We start from the raw sequence: 26,629 nt of genomic DNA on the forward strand, positions 1-26,629 counted from the left end.
GCAACCCTCTTAAAATACTGTGTTTTTGTCATGTTTGAAAATCCAACAAAGCGTAATCATTTCAGATTTTATCCCACCTACAATGTGACAATTCCATTGAAAAACATACAAATCATTTAAAGTGTAAAACAAAATAATGTAGTTGCATAAATATGCACACTCTAAAGCTAATACTTTGTTGATGTAACCTTTAACTTTATGGCAGCATTCAGTCTTTTGGGGTAGGTGTCTATCAGCATGACACATTTTGACTTGACAAAATTGTTGATGGTGTGGTATCCCTGGTTGGTATCCAAGGAGCCTTCTGACTGCCAAAATCTGTTCACATAGCCTTCACCTAAAAATATTCACCATTTGTGTCCCTACCTCTCCACTGATGTTGAGTAAAATAAAAGCCTATCCAGGCCCTGATCACTGTAACTGACTACTAATTAGCATTCCGTTAAAGGGGTATTGTTGTTCCAACAAGTTATCCCAAGTGCTTGACTTCAGCATTCTCAGTGGACTGAATAGAGCGCAGTGCGCCCGCCCGACCTGTGCTTTCTTCATTTGGGGACCGACTGGGCAACCTCTCTTGTGATCAGTGAGGGTCCCAGCGGTCGGGCCCCCACGATCAGCCAGTCATTCTCTACTCCTCCACGCAGACTTCCTAGTAGCTATACTAAGGGCTCATGTCCACGGGCAAAAGAAGAATTAAAATCCGCAGCGGATTTTAACTCTTCTCCTGCCCGCGGATCCGCACCCCATAGGTATGCATTGACCACCCGGGGTAGATAAATACCTGCGGATGGTCAATAAAAGTGATTTTAAAAAAAATGGAGCATGAAAAAATCTGGACCATGCTCCATTTTCGTGCGGGTCTCCCGCGGGGACGGCTCCCAAGGGCTTCTATTGAAGCCTATGGAAGCCGTCCGGATCCGCGGGAGACCTAAAATAGGAATTTAAAAGAACTTACCCATCCGGAGCGGACCGGGAAGGTCTTCTCTTCCTCACGACCGGATCTTTCTTGCTTCGGCTCGGCGGATGTGCCCGGCGCATGCGCGCGGCCCGTCGGAGACGTGCCGCCGGCGTGAAGAGTTCATCCGCCGGCCGAAAAAGAAGATCCGGCCGTGAAGAAGAGAAGACCTTCCCCGCCCGCTCCAGATGGGTAAATTCTTTTAAATTCCTATTTTCAGCGCCCATGTCCGCGGGGCAGGAGGGACCCGCTGTAGATTCTCCATGTCGAATCCGTAGCGGGCCTGATTTTCCCCGTGGACATGATGCCTAAAGGTTCAGCTGTCTGTTGGTGTTTATACTGGTGATCTCTTATTTGTAGAATTAAATTCACAACTCTCTTACTAGTGTACTAATCTCTCCCCAATGATGCACCATAATACATCTGCACAACCCAAACCATCTACCAACACACCAATCTCATCTTCCCCTAGCTGATGATGTCACCATTCTTCCCCTACTAATGGCATAATAAGCAGTGTTAAAAACGCTGTACACAGTGTTTTAGAGAGTTTGTACCGCCATTTGTAACGCACCCCATTCATGGGGCAATGCAGGGCGTCAAAAATGCGCTGCGACGCTGAAAATAGAACATACAGGGTTAGTTTTAGCATTCCTTAAAAGCACTGTGCTAAACCGCCTGTCTTATAGGCCCCATTGAAATGAATGGAGGCTTAGTGCAGTGTTTTTAGCAGGTGTTGAAATGCTAATTTCTGTGTGAGAGAGGCCTTATAGAAGTGAATGGGACAAGCCTGGACTATTGCAAAATATACACAGCTGTCTGATTCTGGCGGTACAGCAGCTGTGTACAGTAGAATAGCGACCCGGGGTAACCAGATGGCTGGTAGCCTGCTCGCCATGCCCCCATCGATCTACCTTATCCTGAGAGTAGGTAATCTGTAGCTAGAAGTGGGACAGCCTCCTTTAAAATAGGAGGGCAAGATCATGGGCACGGAGGACAGTGTCAGGTGCTTGGGATACAGAATCAAGAAGGGCTTTAAAAGTTTCAAATAAGCATCTATGACTGTTTAAGAGTTGTGGAAGTGAAGTAGAACTATTTAGCACAGATAAAGAAAAGCTTTGATGATCGCAAAATTCATTTGTAATGAAGCAAGTCATGTGAGTGACACTTCTTCACTAGTGCTCAGCAAACCTAGCTCATCATGGAAAGTAGCAAAGTAGCAGTTTTGGGGTGTGCTAATATTGCCATCTACAATGCTATGAGGGTGCAAATAGTAGGGGTATCAACATGAAGCAGTGAACTTGGTATTGTGTGCTCATAGTGGATTATGTCTCGATTCATGCAGAAGAGGTACAAGTTGGCAGTCTTGGGGTGTTTATAATATTTTTTAAATGGATAGCAAGTGTATTTTTATGGAAGTTGGTGTTGGTTTTGAGGAGGGGGCCAGAGGTAATAGGATAGTAAAAGATGGGGTGGTAATCCAAGAGCAGGTCAAGTCAACAATTAGAGACACTACAGCCAGGTGAAAATCTGAGCAAATTGTCCTCATGTTGAGAATATAAGGATTGTGAGGAGAAAGTTGTCTTGAATAACAGCGATCACGTGAGCGGCGACCGCATACCGTGGCTCTCGGTCACTGCTCCAGGCTCTCAGCTATCTTTAGTCACCAGGAGCAAGGAGATTTTAAATTCCTTGTGCCCACCCTAGCTTTTGCGCTTGCGCCTGCCATTTTGCTGACTGGCACATGCGCAGAAGCTAGGGAAAGATCCCGTTGAGGGACAAATTCCGGGGGCCTAAGGTAAGTAATTTCATCACCTCTTATGGATTAAATCCATGAAGGAGAGTGAAACTTTAACTTTTTTTAAAAACTTTTACATGATCGCCTATATCTATTGGAAAACGTCAATCACGTGACTAGGGACCACATACCGCACGTATGCGTCCGTTGCCATTTTGCCGACGGACACATGTGCAGAGGCCGGGGTAAGGTCCATAGATACAGATCCCGTCGGGGGACTAATCCAGGGGCCTTAGGTAAGTAATTTCAGCTCCCCTCACGGATACAATCCGTGAGGGCAAATGAAACATAAACTTTTTAAACTTATTTTTAACTCTACATGATCGCTGTTATTCATTGGATAACGGGGATCACATGACCGAGGACCGCATACCGGACCACATACTGCGGCCATCGGTGACCTCTCCTTGCTCTCAGCTACCTTTAGTAGCTAGGAGCAATGAAATTTTCAATTTCCTGGGCCCTCTGGCCTTCTGCGCATACGCCTTACATTTTGCCGTGGCTCGAATGCGCAGAGGTTGTCGGCAAGTCCTTTCAGGACAGGTTGTCGTGGGACGTCGCAGAGGCTGGAGGTGAGTAGTTTCATCACTTCTCACAGATTTGACCTGTGAGGAGAAATGAAACGTTCACTTTTTAAAAAATTTTTGTTTGTTTGTTTGTTTAACTTTTATGTGATCATCGTTATCCAATGACTGGGGGTCGCACACCCCACCATGACAGCCCCAGTAGTCAATAGCAGTGAGCTGTCACACGCAGACCCTGGGACTATAGTCTACAGGGCCAGCATGTTTTTACGGCCCTATAGATTTAAGCCCAGACACTCAGGAAGTGAAAACACGTATTGGTGGTCACTGAGGGGTTAAAGGAGTTGTCCCACAAAAAAAATATTGTTTATAGTTAATGTTAGAATAGCGCCATCTGTTGTTTTTTGTTGAAGAGCCTTTCTGTGGCCAAGCCACCTCAGTAAATGTTCCAAGGTGATCACACCTACTCAGACTTGAGGTTATACATTGGAGCAGAGAGAGAAGCAAGACTGAGCAGGTGCAACCGTTACAGAGATGGATACAGAATAGAAACAGCAGGTGGCGCTATTGTAACATTAGTCCTGGAATATTTAGGGACAGATTTTTTTTTTTTTTAATAAGTGGAATTACAAAAAATGTTTTATAATTCAATGAGAGCCATGCCTGCAGTTACAAGCGCCGGCCATTACATGGAGGTTGGCGCGGACACTTCCGCACCGACCTCTTATTACGGCAATGACTGACTGCATGCACCCACACAGCTGATCAGTTGAGGTCCCGAGCGGCGAACCCCGGCCGATCAACTATTGATGACCTATCCCGATGATGGGTCATCAATAGTATTTCACTGGAAAACCCCTTTAAGTAGCAGAGCAGTGTTTCAGTAACAGATGAGTTTTCTGTGAAGACATTGAGAAGTTATAGCACTACCTTACACCCTGTAATAGATGCGGAATGCAAGCAGCTGTAAATAGAGGAATAGCTGGGAGAGGGGTGAGGAATCGGGGGAACTAGGACTCCTTTTACAGGGCACGAGAAATCAAACAAGCGAAGAATTACAAAGTTTGCTCGTGCAGCCTCTTAATACCCACAGAGAAATCTTTTAGATATTGTTTGCTACATAGTCCGGTCATTCGCATTCACTGTACCAGTCAATATGAACGACTGAACGATCGCTGTTCACAGATGAGTTGTGAAGGAGCGAACGATTTTTATACCTGCATAAGATGAACAACAAATAAACAAATTATTGCTCATCATTCAGTCATTGGCCGTGTCTACACTGAACGACCATCCTTTGTATTGATATTCCCACCCACGGCAAGCCCTGGCAGACAATGGTGCATAGAACTGGGCTAGATAATGAAAAATAAGCCCTTCTGAGCTATGTTGGCATCCTTTCTATAAGGATACCCCTTTAAATATTGATATTTGATCCGTGAGGCAACAATACACAGGATGCCTGAAGTTCCATAAATTAGTATTGGCTGAAGCTGAAATCCTTTTCTGCAATCTGCATCAACACCTGTAATCGGTATGAAAGAGTTTTAGGAAAAGGTTGCAGTCAGAGCAAGTTAAGCTCCTGTTTGCCGCAATCCTGCCCAAAACATTTCCATTACAAGTTCTCTGTAATAGGGAGGTCTCTGAAAAGTTCATGGAGGGAAGCGTCTGCAAACCTACGTGTAAGGTGCCAGGCTGAGAGGCATTTGACATTTTGTGTGCGACCCAGGGGGTCAGCCTTTCATGAGAGAGTTTTCGTTCTCAGTTCTAGGAATTAACAGAGTGTACTGTGAGGGCATCAATCACAAGCTTTATTTTCCAGGTGATCTTTGAGAAACTCCATGCAGGTAAATTAAAATCTGTCGCGGTGACATGACTGGAGTTATAGAAAATGTGACCTGCGGCACCGTGTCCTCAGAAGCATCAAGAAAGGAAATTTTCCTTAAACCCCAACAACATGATCTGACCCTAATATAATGCTAATAAAAAGTGTGCTTTATTTTGGTGCGGAGACGAAATTTATAAATTCAACCGTAATGTTTTTTCACTTTTTTCAGTTCAAAAATGACATTTGAAAGCTAACTTGTAAAACGTTGAGTATATGAGATTCGTCATGGTTTAGAAATGTGTTTTATTTTGTGCTTCCAGAGTTCACTGCTTCCATTATCTTATTCCCTTGGCCAAGCAAGGAAACTACGCAATTGTAGCTAATGTTGAAAGCATGGATTATGACCCTCTTATTGTGCGACTGAACAAGGACATCAGTGGAATAGAGGAGGCAATGGGTGCCAGCCTCCAGCAGCACAAGTTCCAGTACATCTTTGAAGGTATAATATTACATGTTTTTTTATTTTGTTCTTTTTCTCTCTATTGTATTAACTTTAGAGGAAATTAAAGAAAATATTAACCATCAAAAATAGACTTCCTGTAGGTAAAAAGTTACTTTCCAAATATTATTAGAGCCAGTGCACCATGCTGCGCTTAAGGCTGTTTCTGTATCTCAGAGGCTATGAGAACAGTCTAGCTCACTGTACTACTTTTTCTACAACTCCAATTCACTTCTATGGGAATTATGGAAATCGTGTAGAACAGCCAGCACAGATGTTTCCGTAATCCCGCCACAGGTGGCCATGGTAGACAGACTGGTATGCCCATCTCAGCATGCTTTAGTTCTATAGATTTTTATGATTTAAAGTGTAAGTGCACTTTCTAAAAACTTTTGACATGTCGCAAGCACATGTCAAAATTTTTGATCACTGAGGTTCCCTTTAGCTGAAACCCCCTGCCGTTCGCTACAATGAGCCAGTTGAAGCACTCGTCCGTGTGCGGTCACTGCTTGCTAGCTGAGGATGACCTAAATGAAAGGCTGTGGGCTCGTCTTAAGCCAGCGAGCAATGACAGTACTTGAACAAATCCTTCAGCTGGCTCGTTCTAGCAACCGGTGTGGCTCTCAGCAGCCAGAGTTTCAGCAGTCAAAACTTTTGACATACCACTGACGTATCAAAAAAGTTTTAAGAAAGTACAATTACGCTTTAAATCTATGTATAAATTGTGCATGTTAAAAGGCAAAACATTTTCATAAGTGCACTATGGTTTTTCAGAGGACAGAGTCATTAAAGGGGTTGTCCGGCCACACGGTAAAAATTTTTATAATGCTGCTGCTTCCCTTTCAGTAAGGATAGTAACACACAGCATACAGGGGCTCAAACCAGCCAGCAGATCAGCTGCAATGTCAGTTTCTTACCTTAGATTCTGATCTTCACTGCAGCTTTCAAAGATGGCGCCTCTGTGCTGCCTTCTCACATGCTCTGCGCTCTCCCTCTTCTGTGTGCGCGCTCCCGATGGCAGTAAGAGACATGAAAAGGCAGGATTTCATGGCCTCCCTCAGCTCACGTCCTAGCCCCGCCCACGACACGCCCACCTCTATTGAACTGCTCTACAGTCTCGCCCCGCCCCCTGCTGCATACTATACTCAGAGGGGTTGTAGCCAGGGGACACTTATACACTCATGGTTCACGATAAAATCCTGGCATGAGTGTATAGTGAATGGAGAGGGGCTGGGGAGAGCCGAGAGAGAACTCTCCTGCAGCCTCCCACTGCAAGGCTACCTACTGCCCCCCCACCCTGCTAAAGTAAAGTAAAACAAAACATTTCCCCACACACACATGCCCTCATAGTGCCCCTCCCCCTTACAATGACCCCCCCCACTTCTGTCAGCTGGGTCCCTGCACACACACACACATCACTGCACCCCCCCCCCCCCCCCCCCTTGCACACATCCACCCATCCATCCATCGATCTCTCCCTCTTCCCCCGGGACTTCTGACAGCCGGGTCTCCAGACACCACGAACACACACACACATCACTGCACCCCCCCCCCCCTCCTTGCACACATCCATCCATCCATCTCTCCCTCTCCCCCCCCCCCCCCCCCCCCGCGAGAGCCCGCCCCTCCACTCATTCTTACCTTGGAGATGAAGAGCCAGCAGCCACGCCTCCCCTGCAGGCAGAACTGAGCTTCCCAGCGGCTGAAGTTCTTCTGCACATGCGCAGAGCTGTGCTGGAGAAGCATGTCTCCGTCGTCCCGACAAGAAGAGGACAAGAGACTTGTCGGAACCCATGGCAACCGAGGAGCAACACAGGGGGGGGCACCCCAAAAGGTAAGTGAATAACTTCTGTTTGCCTAATTTACAATGCACAATGTATATTACAAAGTGCATTGTATTGGGCAAACAGAAGTAATGAGACCTAATGTTTATGGCCGGACAACCCCTTTAATCTTTGGGATCCACAGTGGAATTACAAACCCCTATTATCCAAATGTGCTTTATGTTCCGACAGGCAACGTCCAGTCACTCTGACAGCTTACCTGGTGCTGCAGTTCCATTATTGTCCTTATCCTTTGATTCATTTATCATCATTCTAAACAACGATGTCAGCGTTATCTATCATCTTTATAGGTCTAGATATCCTATAGTGAAATATCCCTTTCAGCTGATTAGCCCATATATGCTGTATTTCCTAATGTTCTCCCAAGTTGCTCTGCTTGTCGTGAGCCAGCTATTTATGAAGATGTGTTTTACTCGTAGCCCAATTTTTTTTCTTGATTAGTTAAAATCTCTATTTTCTGCAGTATTTTAATCAGCGCTCCTGATTGTGACCCAAACTTCGTTATAATGCTTTCTGACATATGTTAGGCTGTATTCACATGTAGTAAGAATGCTGCAGATATTTCCAAATAGACTTGCGAGCAGAAAATCTGCAGCGTGTTACGGTGAGGGCGCGTTCACACAGCGTTATTGTACACTCTATGTGACTACGCTTGGGGTTCCTTGACGGCTGATGGAAACAGCGCTGCGACGGAATCCCCGGACTGAAACAAGCGGGGCCATTCACTTGAGTTGTGTATGCATTTTACAGGCTTCCCGCTTGTTTCCGTTATATTTGGAGTATAGAGTAACTTGGTCAACTACGTTATTCTGTACTCTAAATATAACTGAAACAAACAAGAACCTTGTAAATCGCCGACTAGAGAGGGCTTCACAATAGAAGTCGGTCACAGCGCTGTTTTCAGCAGCCGTCACAGAACCCCCAGTGGAGTCACTCTGCAAGTACAAGAACGCTGTGTGAACACTCCCTAACTGCAAGGTGGATGACAGTTTATCAAATCTCATCCACAAGCTGCAGAACAGTATTTGTATGTAAATTGACATGTAGAGCAAATCTTAAACCCACAGCATGTCAATTCTTACTGCAGATTTCCACCTTCGTTTCGCCCTTTGCAATGCAACGATAGAATTCTTCATGGATTTACTGCAAATTCATTCTGCTGTATGGCTGTATCCTTATAGTGACTGTCTAGCGAAATGACTTGACAGTGGGTTTTTTTGGGGGGGGGACATCTCACCTTCTCTTTTCCCCTTTTCTGGCTCTACGCTTCAATATGCAGGGACGGGTGTTAGTGAGTGATGCCGCAAGCTGTTGTGGCCGGCTGCATTCACTGTGCTGATGCCTATTAACAAGCCTCAGTACTGTATAGAGTTCCCCAAACCACCACTTCCACTTCAACATCGATCTCCATGAGTGAGATTGGGATGTTCGCTTTTAATAGAGAGGAGGATGTCAGGGTTAAATATAGCTGTTCGGCTTTACCATCATAGGGAAAGGCAATATCTCTCTAGACAGCGAGTAAACTTCTTCTTGTTTTATTTTGTATATAGCTTGCAAAAGATAGATTTAGGTAAATTATAGACTGTTTTCTGCAGATTACTAGGGAGAATTGACAGCTTTCCAAAGTTGCTGGACATGGGGCAGGAGCCATACTAACTGACTCCCATTTGTATTCTGCAAGAGTACTTTCATTATGCAGCAGAATGCCCATTGCCGTTTCTGCAAAAGTCTCCAGATCTGACTCCATATTGCCTGTCGCTTTTCAATTACTACTTCTGCAACTGTGAAGAAATTGCCACTTTCTAAATGGTAACTTACATAGTGATGGTTGATAGTTGCTAGGAAGCTAATTCAAAAGTGCAAACTAATTTAATGGTGATTATTATTGGCAGTTTTGCAAAACTAGCTGCCACAGCGGAGAAAAAAAATGCCAAAATCTCAGACGGAATAGAAAAAAAAACTCAACTGAAATCAATCTACCAAAATATGGCCACTATGAATGTTCTAGTGAAATGCCATAACATCATCTGATGGGAAGGTCCATTTAATGTGGGGTAATCATAACATTAGATAGATTTTTCTGCATTTTTAGCCTTAAAGTTTAGAGCTAAATAATTATTTTTCTGCACTCATTGCCTTCTACAGGTCTAGGCCATTTAATTTCCTGTATTCTCATTAATGGAGCCCAGTATTTCAAGCGCATTAGTGAGTCCGGGATCAAAAAGATGTGTCGGAATATATTTGTCCTCCAGCAAAACCTTACCAATATCACCATGTCCCGTGAAGCTGATCTGGATTTCGCAAGGTAATGTAGCTAATGCGACTTGTTTCCCTCTAAGGTTCATAATTGACAGACAATTAAAGGGGTTGTCCCGCGAAACAAAGTGGGGGTATACACTTCTGTATGGCCATATTAATGCACTTTGTAATGTACATTGTGCATTAATTATGAGCCATACAGAAGTTATTCACTTACCTGTTCCGTTGCTGGCGTCCTCGTCTCCATGGTGCCGTCTAATTTTCAGCGTCTAATCGCCGGATTAGACGCACTTGCGCAGTCCGGTCTTCTTCTTTTCTGAATGGGGCCGCTCGTGCCGGAGAGCGGCTCCTTGTAGCTCCGCCCCGTCACGTGCCGATTCCAGCCAATCAGGAGGCTGGAATCGGCAATGGACCGCACAGAAGCCCTGCGGTCCACCGAGGGTGAAGATCCCGGCGGCCATCTTCACTAGGTAAGTAAGAAGTCACCGGAGCGCGGGGATTCAGGTAAGCACTGTCCGGTTTTCTTTTTTAACCCCTGCATCGGGGTTGTCTCGCGCCGAACGGGGGGGCTATTGAAAAAAAACAAAACCCGTTTCGGCGCGGGACAACCCCTTTAAGTTTATAACTCTATTCAATGTCACATGGTCAGAAATAGGAACTAAAATGGATAAATGGGATTTAACAGAATATAAACCTTCCCACTGTTGGTAGACTTTTTCTTCAGTTAACTTTAATGGGGCATTCAGACTTTTTTTTAAAATCTGCATAACTTTGCTTACCTTTAATACGTATGAATGAATCTGTGTAGAAGCCAAGTTTGTAGACTAGAATTTCGCTTATAGACTAGTTTTGGCATTACAAAAACTTTAGCTTTAAAAAAATAAATAAATAAAAAAATCTGCAAGCATGCATGCAAAATGTTTGAGGCTGGTGACACGAGTGTGTTATAGCTGCATTTAGGTGGTCCATTACCAACACAAAAGGAGGTTCTTTACTGTAAGAGCAGTGTGACTGTGGAACTCTCTGCCTGAGGACGTGGTGATGGCAAAATCAATGAAGGAGTTTAAGAGGGGACTAGACGTCTTTGTAGAGTGCTATGATATTACAGGATAAAGACCTTAAATAACCAGCGGGGCTGTTGATCGAGGTCTTAGGGTCAGGTAGGAACTTTCAAAAGTTGATCCAGGGATTATTCTGACTGCCATTATGGAGTTGGGAAGGAATTTTTTTTTCTCCAAATAGGGTAAATTGGCTTCTGCGTCATTGTATTTTTTTGCCTTCCTTTGGATTAACAAGGGGTGGTGGAAACGGGCTGAACTAGATGGACATTTGTCATTTTTTCAGCCTTGCATACTGTGTTACTATGTACTATGGTTGAGTGTCTCGGCCTGACTGCTGGTATCCTGACCCAAACTATTACCATCATAGATTTCTGTGGCATTACATATTACAGTTGCATAAATGTGGCCATAATTTGCTTGTGTGCCAGCGGCCTTAATGTTGAGGGAAAACTTTCACTTTAAGGGTTTCACTTAAAGCCTGAATGTAGCCTTGGTTGAAGGTTGGGCCATGTTACTGTGTCTGTAGAGAGGTCCTCGCCACTCATTGGGAAAATATAATATAACCAACTTGAGCTACACTTTCCAGGTTCTCCTGTTATGGTTAGACGAAATTAGGACTATATGTGAAATCTAAACTGAACAAATGTTTGAGAGTCAACTGCATGTATTCCCCCTCACTAGTCACTTTTATAAAAATCAAAGTTTTGGAACGAATTTAAGAAACCTCTTTATTTAAGAAATGGACTTTTGTCCCTCTGATCTACAGTGTATTTTCTACTTTGCAAATCCCAACATTTTCAAGCATGCAAGGAGTTTATATAATTGTGGAAGACTAGTAAGATAATTGGCAGGCCCATTCTTTCTATGAAGCAAAAAGAACCTAGTTTCTTTGAGAGGTTGCTGGTTCTTTGCTTTCGTACTTTATGCTGACACTGCAGATAGTCATGGCTTTGCTGACACTTTGAGAAAATGGGTTAACAGCGCTCTGGAAGCTTGGATGTGATTATGTATATACAGCAAAATTTGCAACAATAGCTTTTCCATGAATCAATGTTCATAAGGAAAAGTGGTAGCCAGTTTCTTTTCACATGACAGCAAGGCTTGTTTAACCCCTTGAGAGAAAGTATGTGCTTTTAGATTCACAATATATGTAAAAATCACAGTGATTTGCCAAAATACAAGGCTGGGTGCTGATTGTTTTTTCTTCCAAATATTTTCCAAAGAGAAAAGTACATAGAATAGTTCCAATTTAGTTATCCTAGACCTCTACACTATAAAGTAAATACAAATTTAAAAGAAAGCACGTCTACAGAATATTCCATAGTTATATAGAGTAAGTGGAAATATTTTCCTTCACTAAGACCACTTGCACACCGCCAGATTTGCATTGCAGAATCTGGAGAAGGTGTCCACCTCCGGATTCTGCAGCAAATACCTTCCATAGCATGCTATAGAAAAGCGTTTTTGTCTGCCCACGAGTGGAAATCAATTGCGATCTTCTGCTCGCGGGGGAAAAATCGCAGCATGCTCTATTTTTAGGTGGATTCCTTGCAGACTGCTTCCATTAAAAAGTCAATGGAAGCCATTCATCCCATGGCTTTTCCACAATAATCACCGACTAGCGACGGCGTGACATTATGTGTACCGCGCAGTAAGAGAACGCCAAGTATATTAAAATAAGCGTAGTCGTAACCTCCTACTGCCACGCTGCTTTTCTTTGTTGCTCCAGTCTTCTGTTTACCCACCTGACTGCCGCAGTCAATAGAAGGCCAAATGGGGACATTGCCGATTGACGTCCTGTAAACCTCCTGGGGGTTTTTATGTTAGAAGCTCATGTGACAGGTTTATAGGACGTCATCGAGTCTTCTCTCTGTGATGTCACTTGTCAGATCCTGACTGACGAAATGGCAATCTGGCACCATAGCGAGTATATTGATTTTATATACTTTTAGGCACGGAGGGACCAAAACTGTGTAAAAAAAAATATCTGTGAAAACCCCTTTAACCCCCTATAGTAGCATGCTTAGAAATTTTCCGGGACTAGCTCCACTAGATTTCCAGGCTATGTTTTACTATGGGACCGTGCAGAACACAATGCCATAAGCTGTGGCATTGTGTTCTGCACACACACCACCTGCACAGTTCCACAGAGAACCAGTGCGGGACTTTAAAAAAAGAAGCAGTAAGATGTAACCGATCTGCCGTCAACTTCCCGCTTCTTTTTTTGAACTCCTGCACACATGTTGCCACAGAGACCATCGGCTTGTCAGAAGCCGGCCGATGGTCCATGTGGCAGGGAGAGCTGGTGATCAGATGTCAGATGATAGCCTGACGCCAGCTATTACAGCAGAAAACAGAGAAAACTTCCGAGCTCCGCTGCTTAACCCTTTACATGCTGCGGTCTGTGCGAGATCAGCATGTAAAGGGCTGACAGAGGGAGAGGGCTCCCTGTGTCACCATTGGGACCCCCAGCAACGTGATCAGGGGGTCCTGATGGGTCTCTGTGGCACCCTGAGGCTTGAATATAGTCTCCAAGTCTGCCAGCAATCTCCGCTGTTTAACCCTTTCCATGCCGTGGTCTGTGCGACCGCAGCATGTAAAGGGCTGTAAGAGGGAGGGGGCTCTCTCTGTCACCATAGCAGAGTATTAGAAGAATAAATTTAAAAAAAAGTATTATGCAAGTCCCCGAAAAAAGACAAAAATTCAAAAAAAATTATAAATAAAAACTCCAAAACCCCACCTTTCTCTCTTTGTAAAAAAAAAAAATTAAAAGGTGGCAAAAATCGCTAATATAGCCTATCTCACTATACAAAAAACGGAATAGAAAATGATCAAAATGCTGCACAGATCAACAAATGGTACTGATAAAAAGTTCAACTCATCCCGCAAAATAAAAACCATTACACAGCTCTGTTGATAAATAAAAAAATTAAAATGCTAGGGGTCTTTGACTGCAGCGATACTCGCTAAGGCACATTACTCAAGCGAGTAGTGCCTTAGCCGAGTATCTCCCTGCTCATCTCTAAAGATTCGGGGGCCGGCGGGGGGTGGGGAGGAACGGGGGGGAGATCCCTCTCTCCCCCCCCCCCCCCCGCTCCCCCCTGCTCCGCGTCGCAACTCACCTGTCACCGGTGCCGCCCCTGAATCTTTTGAGACGAGCAGGAAGATACTCGACTAAGGCACTACTCGCTCGAGTAATGTGCCTTTAGTGAGTATACTCACTCATCTCTAAAAATAATCTTTTTTTTTTTCTAAAGTGTGAAAAAGTAGCGAAAAAGAAAAAAACTATTAAAATTTGGTATTGGCATAATGGTACTGGCCTGTAGAATTACTTTAATATATTATTTATACTGCTCAGAGAATGCAGTGAAAAATAAAAATAAAAAACATGCCAGAATTACAGATTGTTAATTTTGCCCCTAGAAAAAATGGAATAAAAAGTGATCAAAATTTTACATGTTCCTCAGAACCCCGGCCCTGCTCCTGGCGCTAGACGCTGAGAAAGCGTTTGATCGCATACACTGGGGATTCCTGGAAGCTGCCCTGGGAAAATTCGGTTTCTCGGGACCCATCAAATCTGCTATCTTGTCTCTGTACTCGGCCCCGACCGCAAGGGTCCTCTCCTCAGGATGCCTTTCCTCCCCGTTTGTAATTTCTAACGGCACTAGGCAAGGGTGCCCCCTGTCGCCCCTAATATTTGCCCTGATCATGGAACCACTAGCGGAAACGGTCAGAGTCAACCGAAACATCCAAGGAATCAAAGTAGCCTCGCAGTAACACAAAATCGGATTATACGCAGACAACGTTATCCTCGCCATCACAAACCCTCTATCCTCCCTGAGACAAGCCCAAACTGCTCTAATCAAATTTGGCGAGGTTTCATATTATAAGATCAATGACACCAAATCTCAAATGCTAAACTTAGGCTTAGACGCTAAGACTACACAGTCTATCTCAGAATCCTTTCCCTTTTCCTGGTGTAAGGGGCTCCCTGCCATATTTAGGTATCAATATAACATACCCTAGCTCCCTAACCTTTTCCCAAAACTACACACCACTTCTAAATCGCATCCCAAGCATCCTAAGTAAATTCCGCAAAACCTTCATTTCTTGGGCTGGCAGAATAGATGCGGCTAAAATGATGATTCTCCCATGTATATTATACGTCTTCAGAACGGTTACTATCCCGATCCCCACCAACTTTATATCAAAACTCCAAGCTCTCATCAACCAATTTATCTGGGGAGGAGCGCATGCCAGAATTAAATTCTCAACCCTGGCAAGACCATATAAGCTAGGAGGTATGCAAGCCCCCGACATTAAGCGATACTTTGCCGCAGCTACATTGGACCAAATTAAACATTGGTGGATCCCTGCATCCCCCAAGAAATGGGTGGCCATAGAAGCAGCAACTCTGGGAGCCCCCTTGATCTCCCTCTTAGGAGCTACCCCCCCCCCCCTTCCGCCCCACCCCCTACCAAGCATTCAAGCGTCGGTCCAGATATGGAACCAATTAATCTCCTCAACCTCAGAAAAGGTGCCGGCCACACTCCTCCCACTGAGATTTCTATCTTCCATCCTCCCGGATTTTGAATACGGGACCTGGGAGAAATTTGGAGTTAAAAAGATTGGAGACCTCTATAGAGAGGGGACCATTATGGACTTCCCCACAATAGGTAAGATACACAAACTCCCTAATAAACTAGGCTTCTCACATCTAAGATTAAGGTACGCATTACAATCCATAGATGCTCTCAAGCCCATATTCCCCAAAGCGGCTTTCACCTTCTTTTCATTATCAACAGAGGTCTCTGGAGGCATATCTACCTTCTACGAGTCTTCATTCTCCCAGATTGCCCAAACTAAATCAACTCACATGACTCTATGGGAGCTTGACTTCAAACAAACTTTCAGTTTGGAGGAGTGGAGCCGGGCGCTATCATGGACCAAAAAGATCTCACATGGCATCTCCCACTGGGGATCTTCCCAGAAGATATTTCTCCGCTGGTATCTTACCCCGGCAAGAATAGCTAAAATGAACCCTTCAACCTCAGAAACTTGCTGGAGAGAGTGCGGTGCAAAAGGCACCTACTTCCACATGTGGTGGTTATGCCCCACGATACGGTCCCTTTGGAACCTAGTATTTAACCTAATACACTGCGTCACAAACCAGCACGTACCCCTGGACCCTCACCTGGCTCTCTGCTTCTTGAAAACAGACAAAATATCCCCTTTCTATTCAGCCATCACCTCACACATTATCCTAGCGGCACGTCTAGCAATAGCTAAACACTGGAAATCAAAAGAAGCTCCCTCCATATCAGAGGTTAGAAATTCGGTGGAACTCACCTTCCACCTAGAGGAAGCCTACTCGCGCAGATTTGTTTCCCAACACCCCCGTACATCCTTTTGGGCAACTTGGTTGGACTACACAACCAAAAACCCCCAAAAGAGAGGAGGGGAACCAGGGAAATAAATGAAGAAGGGGCCGTGAAGGATAGATAGAAAGAAGACTTCCACAAGCTAACGACTCCCCTCCCCCCTACCTACCTCAAGCAACCTTACACCACTACCCCTCTACCCTTCTTCCCTCCCTTTTTCCAGCCACAGCTTTAAAATTCTGAACCCACCCTAAAGTGAAATGACCTGTTAGCAGAACCCTACAATAATCACCTCTTTAAAATATGGAAATGTACCTCCGATGTTTTTGTTTTCGTCTTCATACTTATATATGTTTTTGTTTATGTTCATGTTTTAATCTCAACACTGCTATGATTATTGCTCACTAGAGATGAGCGAACGTACTCGGTAAGGGCGATTTCGCAATCGAGCACCGCGATTTTCGAGTACTTCACTACTCGGGTGAAAAGTACTCGGGTGCGCTGTGGGTGCGCGGGGGGGGGGGGGGAGAGGGAGAGAGAGAGGGCTCCCCCCTGTTCCCTGCTGCTACCCCCCACTCCCCTCTGCAACCCCCCGCCCCACAGCGCACCCGAGTACTTTTCACCCGAGTAGTGAAGTACTCGAAAATCGCGGCGCTCGATTGCGAAATCGCCCTTACCGAGTATGTTCGCTCATCTCTATTGCTCACCTATTAAGGTGCATCTTTAAAACTGTGAAATGTTGTTAATTTTGAAAAATTCTAATAAAAATTCAATCATTAAAAAAAATTTTTTTACATGTTCCTAAAAATTAGATAAATGAATAATGGAGTTCATCCTGCAAAAACAGGCCCTTATAGATCTCTGGCAATGGAAAAATAAAATTTATACGGCTCTTGGAATGTGGCGACACAAAGCAAACCTTTAAGAAAAAAAAATGTTTTTAATGTACAAAATAGCAAAACCTAAAAAACTGTATAAACTTGGTATTGTGGGAATCGTGAGACTCACATTCACATTCGTTCGTGTTATCACAATTTTTATTCTGCACACTGAACACCGTAAAAATGAAATCCAAAAAACAAATGGAAGAATTTCTTTTTTTCCCCCAATCTCCCCACAATTTTTTTTTACAAAAGTTATGCAATACATTATATATATCCAAAAACGATGCCATCAAAAAGTACAACTTGTCCCACAAAAACAAGCCCTCATATGGCTGTGTCAATGGAAAAATGAAAAGGTTATGGCTCTTGGAACGCGACTGGAAAATTAGTTGAAATTAAATGATTAGACCATGTAAAGAACCTGCCCTGGTGGGTCTAACAAGGTGGTAAGAAACCCGCCACTCAAGGGGTTAATAGTCCCTATGGGGTTGTAGCATTGAAACAGAACACTTCTGCTGGCACAGATAATAGCTGATTATCAGCTTATTGTCAAGGGACCCTTCTAGCATGTGTCACAGGTGATGATGTTGCAAGGCAGTTTCCAGATACCATGCAGCAGATAGAGTTACAAAAATATTTATGTGAGAACAAAATAATGCAAGTGAATAATAGTAGTATGACAAGGAAACAATTAAACTTTTACCGCATTGTTCCTCAACGCTAACTCTACTAGCTAAATCCTAGGATTAACAATGCTTTGTGCACAATAAGAAATAATATAAGGCAAAGCCATATCAACAATGCAGTTCAGAAATCAGCCTGGTGTATTGTAACAGAAAGGCAAATGAGGTAACATTCTACACAGTCTTAAAAAGGAATGATGCTTCGATTCTAGCAGATTGGTATTTCAGGACCACAATTTGAATAAATTCTGACAGCAATGTCTCTGAACTTACAGGCTTGACTCTAGTTACTGTCAGGATTTTAGTCCATTCTTGACTCCACAAGCCCAGAACATGTGACATTCAATGTCTGAACCCTCGCTAAAGCCTTGGTCCTAATTTGCAGCAGGCATGTTGTCAAGTACTTTTGTCTCTGATGGTGTGCATAGCTATTACTTGGAGGATACTCCCATTTACAATTGCATTGTGCAGGAGTCATTCACTTATCCAGGGTCTTGAGTGCAACTCTATTGCATTGCCCTCGAACCCAAGGGAAAATCTGGACTGCGACCAGGGGCCAGAAGTTGTGTCCTGGCCTTCGTCTTCCCTCCGGCTCCAGTACGCAGGTACACAGGGTCCCTTTCACAGATAGGCCCCCCACTTCTGCTGCTTTATTATGGCAGCAGCCGCTCCTTCGCGGACTGTTGCACTTTCTCCTTCTGCTCTCCAGCAGCCCCTCAGACAGCATCTCCTGCACAAAGATGGGCCCTGCTCTGTCAAGTTCTGTGTCTCTCCTCTGCCAGAGCCCGGTCGCGGAAGTGGTAAGATGGGATCAAGGTAGCGTTCTCCCATCTTACACAAGTAAGGGTTGTCTCAGTCTGATAATACCTACAAGAGCCTAATTATGCATAACTGTCATCTGAGCTCCCCACAATGCACTACTTCATGATAACAGAAAGGAAAACATCATGTTGTAAGGTAATAAACGAAGGGTTTTTTATTTTTCCATGATAAAGATAAGATGAGCACAAAATAGTGCTTAGAACCCAGTATTGCATTGTTTGTATAAATGGTTATTTATTGTGTTTAGTAATGTTGTATTGCAGTATTTAGCTTTTATCTGTAAATGGCCTCCTGCAGACAGCCGGGCCGGATCCCAATGTGAGAATTCTCGCAGCGGGATGCGAGCCGTGTCCCTGCAGTGACTGCCTCGGCTCACCTCCTTTGCTGTCTCAGTCCACTCAATTATATGCCGGCTGCCGCCCAGCTGGCACATGCGCAGAGCAGAGTCGGCGCACGATTCTGTGTGGGCCTCTGCGAGGCTCGCACAGAAATAGGACATGCCATGATTTGTTTACCGCGCAAGTTTTCATTCAGACAAATTATCTAATGCAATTCTCGCCGCCGGATCCGACCCGCTCGTCTGCAGGCGGCCTTAATAAGTATAAATGTTTTTAATTCAACAAGTGTTCTACTCGAATGTCACTGATAACCATGTTTTTTGTTTGTTTTTCGTTTAAGAACAATAGTGCCAAATAACAGTGGGGTAAAGGGGCTCCTATCATTTCACCTAAAGTCACTAATAGTTTGTGGCCAGTGATGTCAATGGGGAGATATGTGAGAAGTGTCATATTTGTACCAGCCATGCTCCTGCCATTTATCTGTGGGCTAGTGAAGCACAGAGCATCTTCTCTGTCAGGCATTAAATCTTCTAGAAGATGGAAATACATTGTGCATTTTGTGACACAAGGCAAACAGCAGCATTTCCAATGAATATTCAAAGCGAAGTGTGTTGCACTTGGATGCCTCGAACGTCGTATTGTAATAGCAGACAGTAGTCCCCTGACCTTCTTATTTCATGTAGTGTGGTGGGTGCAGCTGCCAAATCTTGTAAAAGGGGGGGTGCTAATTGCTGCAGTTTGTCTTGTTATCTGTCAGTGACAATGTGTCAAGAGTCATATGTACAACAGGAAATGAATTATCCATGGCACACAGGCCTCTGGAAGGGATTCCCTGCTGTTCCTGTTAATGAAAGTTGTCCTGCGCATGTTCTGTGCCCTTGTGGATTTTAACTTTCCTCGTCCTGCTGAATGCCTCTACTTTCCCTAGTCGGACCTCAAATCGCCTGTTAGTACTAGAAGCAGCGTCTTTATGTTTACACCGTACATTATAGACAGAGATGCTGCATACAAATTAGCTGAATCCCATAACCGTATGAAGAGGCAAACTGCTGCGAAGAACACCAAATCACAGAATCTGTATGCATTATATCTGATCTCCAGAGACCTCCAACTGTAACATCTGAGGACCCACAATGCACCACCTCATAACTGATATACATATATAACAATACTGTAGTTTGTAAACCCCCTCAATAAATGTGAAGATCGTAACCTCTTCAATAAGTGTGTCCCTTTAACCTCTTCAATAAGTGTGTCCCTTTAACCTCTTCAATAAGTGTGTCCCTTTAACCTCTTCAATAAGTGCGCCCTTTAACCTCTTAGGCCTCCCTCACACAGGGCGTTTGCAGAAACGCAGCGTTCTTCAACACTGCGTTACTGCAGATTCCGCCCCGTTTCAGCAGCGCTGGCATACTTTATGTCAGCGTTTTGGCTGCGTTTTCAGCTCGGCTGAAAACGCAGCCAAGAATGCTGAAAAGAAAAAAAAAAAGCAATACTCACCTAGCCGCTGCAGTCCGGGTCGCGGCCGCTGGTCTCTGCCACTGATCCGGGCTTCCTCGGCACTCTCAAGTCTATTGCCGGAGGCCAGGTTTGAGAACCTCGCCTCCGGCAATAGAGTGCTGTGATTGGTTGTCGGTGCTTGCTTGATGTCCAATCACAGCCCTTCATTGACTGTCTCAGCCAACCAGAGCTTGCCGGCACTGATTGGCTGAGACAGTCAATGAAGGGCTGTGATTGGGCATCGAGCGTGCTGACAACCAATCAGAGCACTCTATTGCCGGAGGCGGGGTTCTCAAACCTGGCCTACGGCAGTAGACTTGTGAATGCAGGCGAAGCCTGGATCAGCGGCAGAGACCAGCGGCCGCGACCCGGACTGCAGCGGCTAGGTGAGTATTACCTTTTTTTTTTCTACATCTAGCCAGCTGGGACAGATTTTCGGGGTAGGGCTTCTATTACAAGCCCTCACCCCGAAAATCGGCGAGCGGTTAACGCTGCCAAAAACACGGCACCAAGTGTTGCAGCGTTTTCAGCAGTGCTAAAACCGCTGCCCATTCATTTCAATGGGTGACGCAGGGCTGAAAACGCCCCAAAATAGAACTTGCATCGCTGTCAAAGCGCAGCGTTGGGAGGCGCTACGTTTTCAGCCCTGTGTGAGCAGCCCCATTGAAATGAATGGGAGTGTTGTACAGCGTTTAGCGCTGGGCTGAAAAGGCAGCGCTAAACGCTGTATAAAACGCCCTGTGTGAGGGAGGCCTAAGTCGCACCCATTCAGCTCAACAGTTTTTAGAACTTTCAAGGTATAAAAATTGTAACATTTACAAACTAGAGAACAAGCCATTTGGGACTTGCTGTGTGCTCTTTATGTTTTTGGGGTTTTTTCACAACATTTTACAATCGCATTCTGGTGCGTGTTACTTGTAGAACCCCCCTGTTTTCCATAAGCACATTTTTCTTAGGCCGCCTGCACACGAGCGTTCCGGATTCCACTCGCGGATTTTCACGCGCGTATGGTACCTAAATGTGCTTGCGGATAGGTGCGGATGCGTGAAAAATCACGCGCGGATATACGCGGATGTGTTGCGGAAAAAAACGCGCAGAAAAATCCGGAAGACACCCTTATTGTAAACCCAACCCCTAGAGAACTGCCCATTCCCTGGAAAACAGCTTAAAAACCAACACCCAGACTCCGTTCTGTCCCTCTTGCTTGTGTGAGCACTGTTAAATTATTCTGGCAACATGCTTTCACCCGGTGAGCAGATGTCTTTGTGGGCATGGTTGATCCATGTAACTTTTTTCGGACGTACTGCGGTAACGGAGGAGGAAGAGCCCCCCAGGAAAAAAGGAGGTACTGGGTGCACCCTGGCTGGTGTCTGCTGGCTGCTCTCTGGTAGATGAGGGGACTGAAAGGACAGATCTGCTGTTGAAATGTGCCTGTGAAGCTCTGTGCTGTGTGTTGGGACGCCTCCTACCATGCCTACTTCCTGTAGTCATAGCAACCAGTGACTCCATCCGCAGCTGCACTCCGGATGTACTGCGTGAAAAAACGCACCCATTCACTTGTATTGGAGGCTTCACGCGCATGATCCGACCAAAATTAGAACAGGTCGCGGATTTTTTCACTCGCGTGAAAAAACGCGATACACATCCGTCCGTCTGGGGACAACTGCGGATCCTCATAGGAGTATATTGGCTGCGGTCTGGGGCGGATTATGTGCCTAAAATCACGCGCTTGAAATTCTGCTCGTGTGCAGGCACCCTTAGGCCTCATGTCCACGGGGAAAATCAGATCCGCTGCAGATTCTACATGTAGAATCTGCAGCGGGTCCCTCCTGCCCCGCGGACATGAGCGCCGAAAATAAGAATTTAAAAGTATTTACCATCCGGCGCGGGCGGAGAAGATCAGCTGTTCCTCACGGCCGGATCTTCATTTTCGGCCGGCGGATGAATTCCTGACGCCGGCGGCACGTCGCCGGCACGTTGCCGACGTGCCGCGCGCATGCGCCGGGCACATCCGCCGAGCCGAAGCAAGGAAGATGCGGCCGTGAGGAACAGCTGACCTTCCCCGCCCGCGCCGGATGGTAAATACTTTAAATTCCTATTTTAGGTCTCCCGCGGATCCGGACAGCTTCCATAGGCTTCAATAGAAGCCCGCGGGAGCCGTCCCCGCGGGAGACCCGCACGAAAATGGAGCATGGTCCGGATTTTTCCATGCTCCATTTTTTTTTAAATCCCTTTTATTGACGATCCGCGGGTATTTATCTACCCGCGGGTGGTCAATGCATCCCTATGGGATGCGGATCCGCATGCGGGATATCCGCTGCGGATCTTAAATCATATTTTGCCCGTGGACATGAGCCCTTAGGGTTTCAGTGGGATTCACCTAATGTATTTCAATGCTTTTCAAACTGTGAGACGTCATTTAGGCCGCCTGCAGACGAGCGGGTCGGATCCGGCAGCGAGAAATCTCGCCGCGCGATCCGACCCCAGAGCCTGCAGGGGCGAGCGCGTACTCACCCGCGCCTGGCGGCCCCGGCTCTTTGATGTGCCGGCTGCCGCGCAGCCGGCGCATGCGCAGACCGGAGCCGGCGGCCGGGTGAGTGCGTGCTCCGCACAAAATTAGAACATGCCGCGGTTTGTTTGCCGCGCGAGATTTCGCGCGGCCAAACCGCGGCCGTCTGCATAGGAGTGCGTATTGTAATGCACTCCTATGCAGACTTTCAGCGGCGGAAATCCCGCGGGAAATCCCGCGGCGGGATTTCCGCTCGTCTGCAGGCGGCCTTAGCTGGTAGCTGTCACATGAGGGGCCATATGCTGATTTCTCCTGCTGCGCAATCTCTGGATTAGCAACATAATTGGTTAATCAGCTTGTTTATGCTTATTTTACCATTATACTGGGTTAGTAGATATGTTAAATAAGTTGCTATCAGTTTTGTAATTTTGGCTTTGACCAGTAGTGATGTCCAACTACTACCATGTTCTTAAAGGGATATTCCAGCAACTTAAAGTGAAAGTTATATGCTTCATAATGAGAGAACATGCAATTTGGCAATATAATGTTATAACGGGTTTTCCTGTGGTCTCCCCCCTGCCTAATTCTCCAGTGGCATCCAATGGTTATGACCTGTACGATCCACTGTTTTACTGGTCAGGCACGCTCAGTGCCTATATACTCTGTAATGATGACACAGTATGTACAGTTATGAATGCGCACTTGTCAGTAACTGGCAGTGGGGCATTGTGGGAAATGTAGTTTTTGAATTTACCGGTGGCTATCTTAAATAAGAATGGTGAAATCTGAGGTTGGCTGGAAAGCAGCAGTGCAGCCGGTCAGTAAAAAAGGGACTGGAGTTGAGTTTGACAATTCAGATGAACATTTGGAATAATGGCAATAAGTAGAAATGTTAGTGAAAATTTTGTGCAGTCTCCAGAATACCACTTTAAGGTCTTTTAACACAGCCTTATTATTGGGCGCGAACACTCGCCTAATTGTTATCTCCTATAGGCCGGTTTCACACGGCTGAGATTCTCACACAAGATTCGTGCGTTGCAAGACGGACAAATCTCGCATGAATATGAACCCCATTATTTTGAATGGAGTAATACACATGAGCATTCTTTTCCGGCATCGCACTACGATGTGATGCAGGAGAAAAATCACGGCATGTGCTATCTTTGGGCTTGACATCGCATCGCACATTGTCTTCAATGGGGCGGCGGGCAGCATCGCACCGCGTGTTACATGCACACAGTGCGATGCGATGTTTCCCCTATTGAAAACAATCCGCTGTAGAGACAATTTTGATACGAAAACACCTCGCAACCGCAGCAAAATCGCATGTTGGTCAAGCGCGACATCGAGCCATAATTCATGGCCCAATATCGCACTTGCCCACCTGAAATTAGCAATCGCTAGTTAGTCAGATTGTTGCTTTTTATTAAGCTAAAAATGCCTGCAGGTCGGCTGCACATCTCCTAGTGTGAGCAGGAAGGTTTAAAGCCCATTTACACGTAATGATTATTGATCAAAATGTGTTCAAACGACTGATAATGAGAGATAATCGTTACATGTGCACTTTTCGTTTGAACGATGATTTTAAGGTAAACTTAAAATCCATCATTCAGCTAGTGAAAGATAAAGCATACACATTTACCTCTCAGTAGACCGCACACTGTTATCTCCACGGAAGTCAGCAGATAACATTGTATTCTGCCGACAGCCGCAAGCAGAACAATGCAGCTGTTTGCATAGCTGGGCATGTGATTAATCACATGCTGGGCTATGCAAACAGCTCCTGGAGGCCCTTTTACATGCAAATGAAGATAAAGTGTTAATGGCCATTAACACTTTATCCAAATAATCACAAAGTTTTTCAGTTGTTTGAAAGATTATCTTTGCATGTAAATGGACATTTGCAGCCAGCTTTTGTGGGGAAGAATGATTGTAGTAATGATTGTTTTTCCCCATACCAGCCATTTCCAGCGCATGTAAAAGAAATGAAAATGAGCACTGAATGACATGCTTTTTGTCAATCAGCTCTCCTTATGTTGTGCTGAGAAGGCTATTAGGATTCCATGCTGTCTATAAACCCAGATACTTCTGGGTCCTAGGACAAAGAGAATATTCATTATCGATCACTACCCCTACGGTCATGTATTTATGCCTAGGACATTTACCACTACGAAGATGGCCATGTGAGTTTTGATGCAGATTTTGCTGCAGGCTTCACTATTTGCATTTACTGCATGCAAATGGGGGTTTCTACACCTTCATTATCACACAGCCTACCTGTTATATGTGCAGATCCCGGCCAGGTATAAGGGCAGTGTAGTATGAACCATTGTACAGTACTGGAAACAAAATGATACATCCAGTCTTGTCCTAATTTGTCTGGTGTGTTCATTATGGGAGGTGTTCATCTCTAATACTCTACACTTAAAGAGTAACTGCACTTTTTATAAACTTTTGACATGTCATGACAAAAGAATTGATTAGTGGTGGTCCTACTGCTGAGCTCCCCACTGATCGCTAGAACGGGTGGGCTGCAGTGCTCACCTACGCACTGTGCCCCTTTGGCTGTCTTCATTGCCTGCCGGTTCCTCTCAACTACATTAGAGGTCTATAGACTTCTATGCAACAGTCCTCAGCTGCACAGAGGAGCTGGCAAGCAACGAAGACAGCCGACGGGGTTTGCTTGAGCCATTTTTTAGTAATAGAGTAAAACCGGCATCCTTTCTGACGCGGTTATCAAACTGCACTGACTTGTGGTTTGAAATCTGTCCATTAATTGAAGATGAAAGATTATCTAACAGGTCATAGCTGTGTTATGTACCCGATGGACTGCTACTGTGGACCACAATATCTCAGCCAAACCACTCAAACCCTTCATTTCCAGCTCAGTAAACACTTCTAATTTTGGAAATACATTTCTTAAACCCGGACTGTGACACCATTGCATCTTTAAACATAAGCAGGAGCAAAACCTTTGTTACTCCCATTGATCACATAATTGCACGAATATACAATACACTTCAGGTGCTAAAGAAAAGGGAAATGTATTGGGTTTGTAGGCTGTAAACCATCCATCCATTGGTTTCTAAAACCATTCTTTGAACAAGGACATCTTGCTGCCAAATTGATGTATTACACTTAGAAAAACATACCACTCTCTGAGCGACATCTGGCAGCCTGCTGACAACATCTTGTGGCCAAATTGACTTATTACATCCAGAAAAACTCCCTGCACATCTAAACAAAAAACGCATATGACCTTTTCAGGCTTCCATAGCCTGCAGAAACAAAAATTAGTCCCACCTAGTGCCTCTTAATTATACATGTGTCTACAATAGCGACATCTGCTGACAGCTAGATGTTATTGCATCCATAAATAGTTGCATTTATGAATTTCTAATATAATGATATGATTTTATTAAACTTGGGATGTCTTTAATTAATGAGATATAACAAGTCCATGTGTTACAGCAAGGTCTTAAAAGCAGCCTGGTGTTTTATATCACTATATTTACTTTGCAGACCATTAATATTGCCTTTATGATGGTATTTTTATAGTTAATTACAGTCTGTCATAGGATCGCCAACCAGTATTGTCAGACTTTTTATTAGTTGATGTTCTGTTTGGAGCTGAATTTTTTTTTTATGAAGAGCATTAAAATGTGTGCTGTGACATTGTCAAAATAATTTGGTCCGGCTATGGTGGTTGAATTTTTCTTTAAACCAGGAAAACAACAGATGGCT

The 26,629-nt window shown here is 44.8% G+C and overlaps 1 protein-coding gene across 1 annotated transcript in view; it reads left to right on the forward strand.

The window, feature by feature from the left end:
- Positions 1-26,629, forward strand: part of EXOC4 (exocyst complex component 4) — a 395,535-nt gene that overhangs the window by 331,017 nt on the left and 37,889 nt on the right. The window contains exons 16-17 of the mRNA XM_066592136.1: positions 5,426-5,604; positions 9,594-9,753. Coding sequence (XP_066448233.1) covers positions 5,426-5,604; positions 9,594-9,753 — 339 coding nt within the window. The remainder of the gene's footprint in view (positions 1-5,425; positions 5,605-9,593; positions 9,754-26,629) is intronic.

The sequence above is a fragment of the Eleutherodactylus coqui genome, chromosome 2 (assembly GCF_035609145.1).
Source record: "Eleutherodactylus coqui strain aEleCoq1 chromosome 2, aEleCoq1.hap1, whole genome shotgun sequence".
Classification (NCBI taxonomy): domain Eukaryota; kingdom Metazoa; phylum Chordata; class Amphibia; order Anura; family Eleutherodactylidae; genus Eleutherodactylus; species Eleutherodactylus coqui.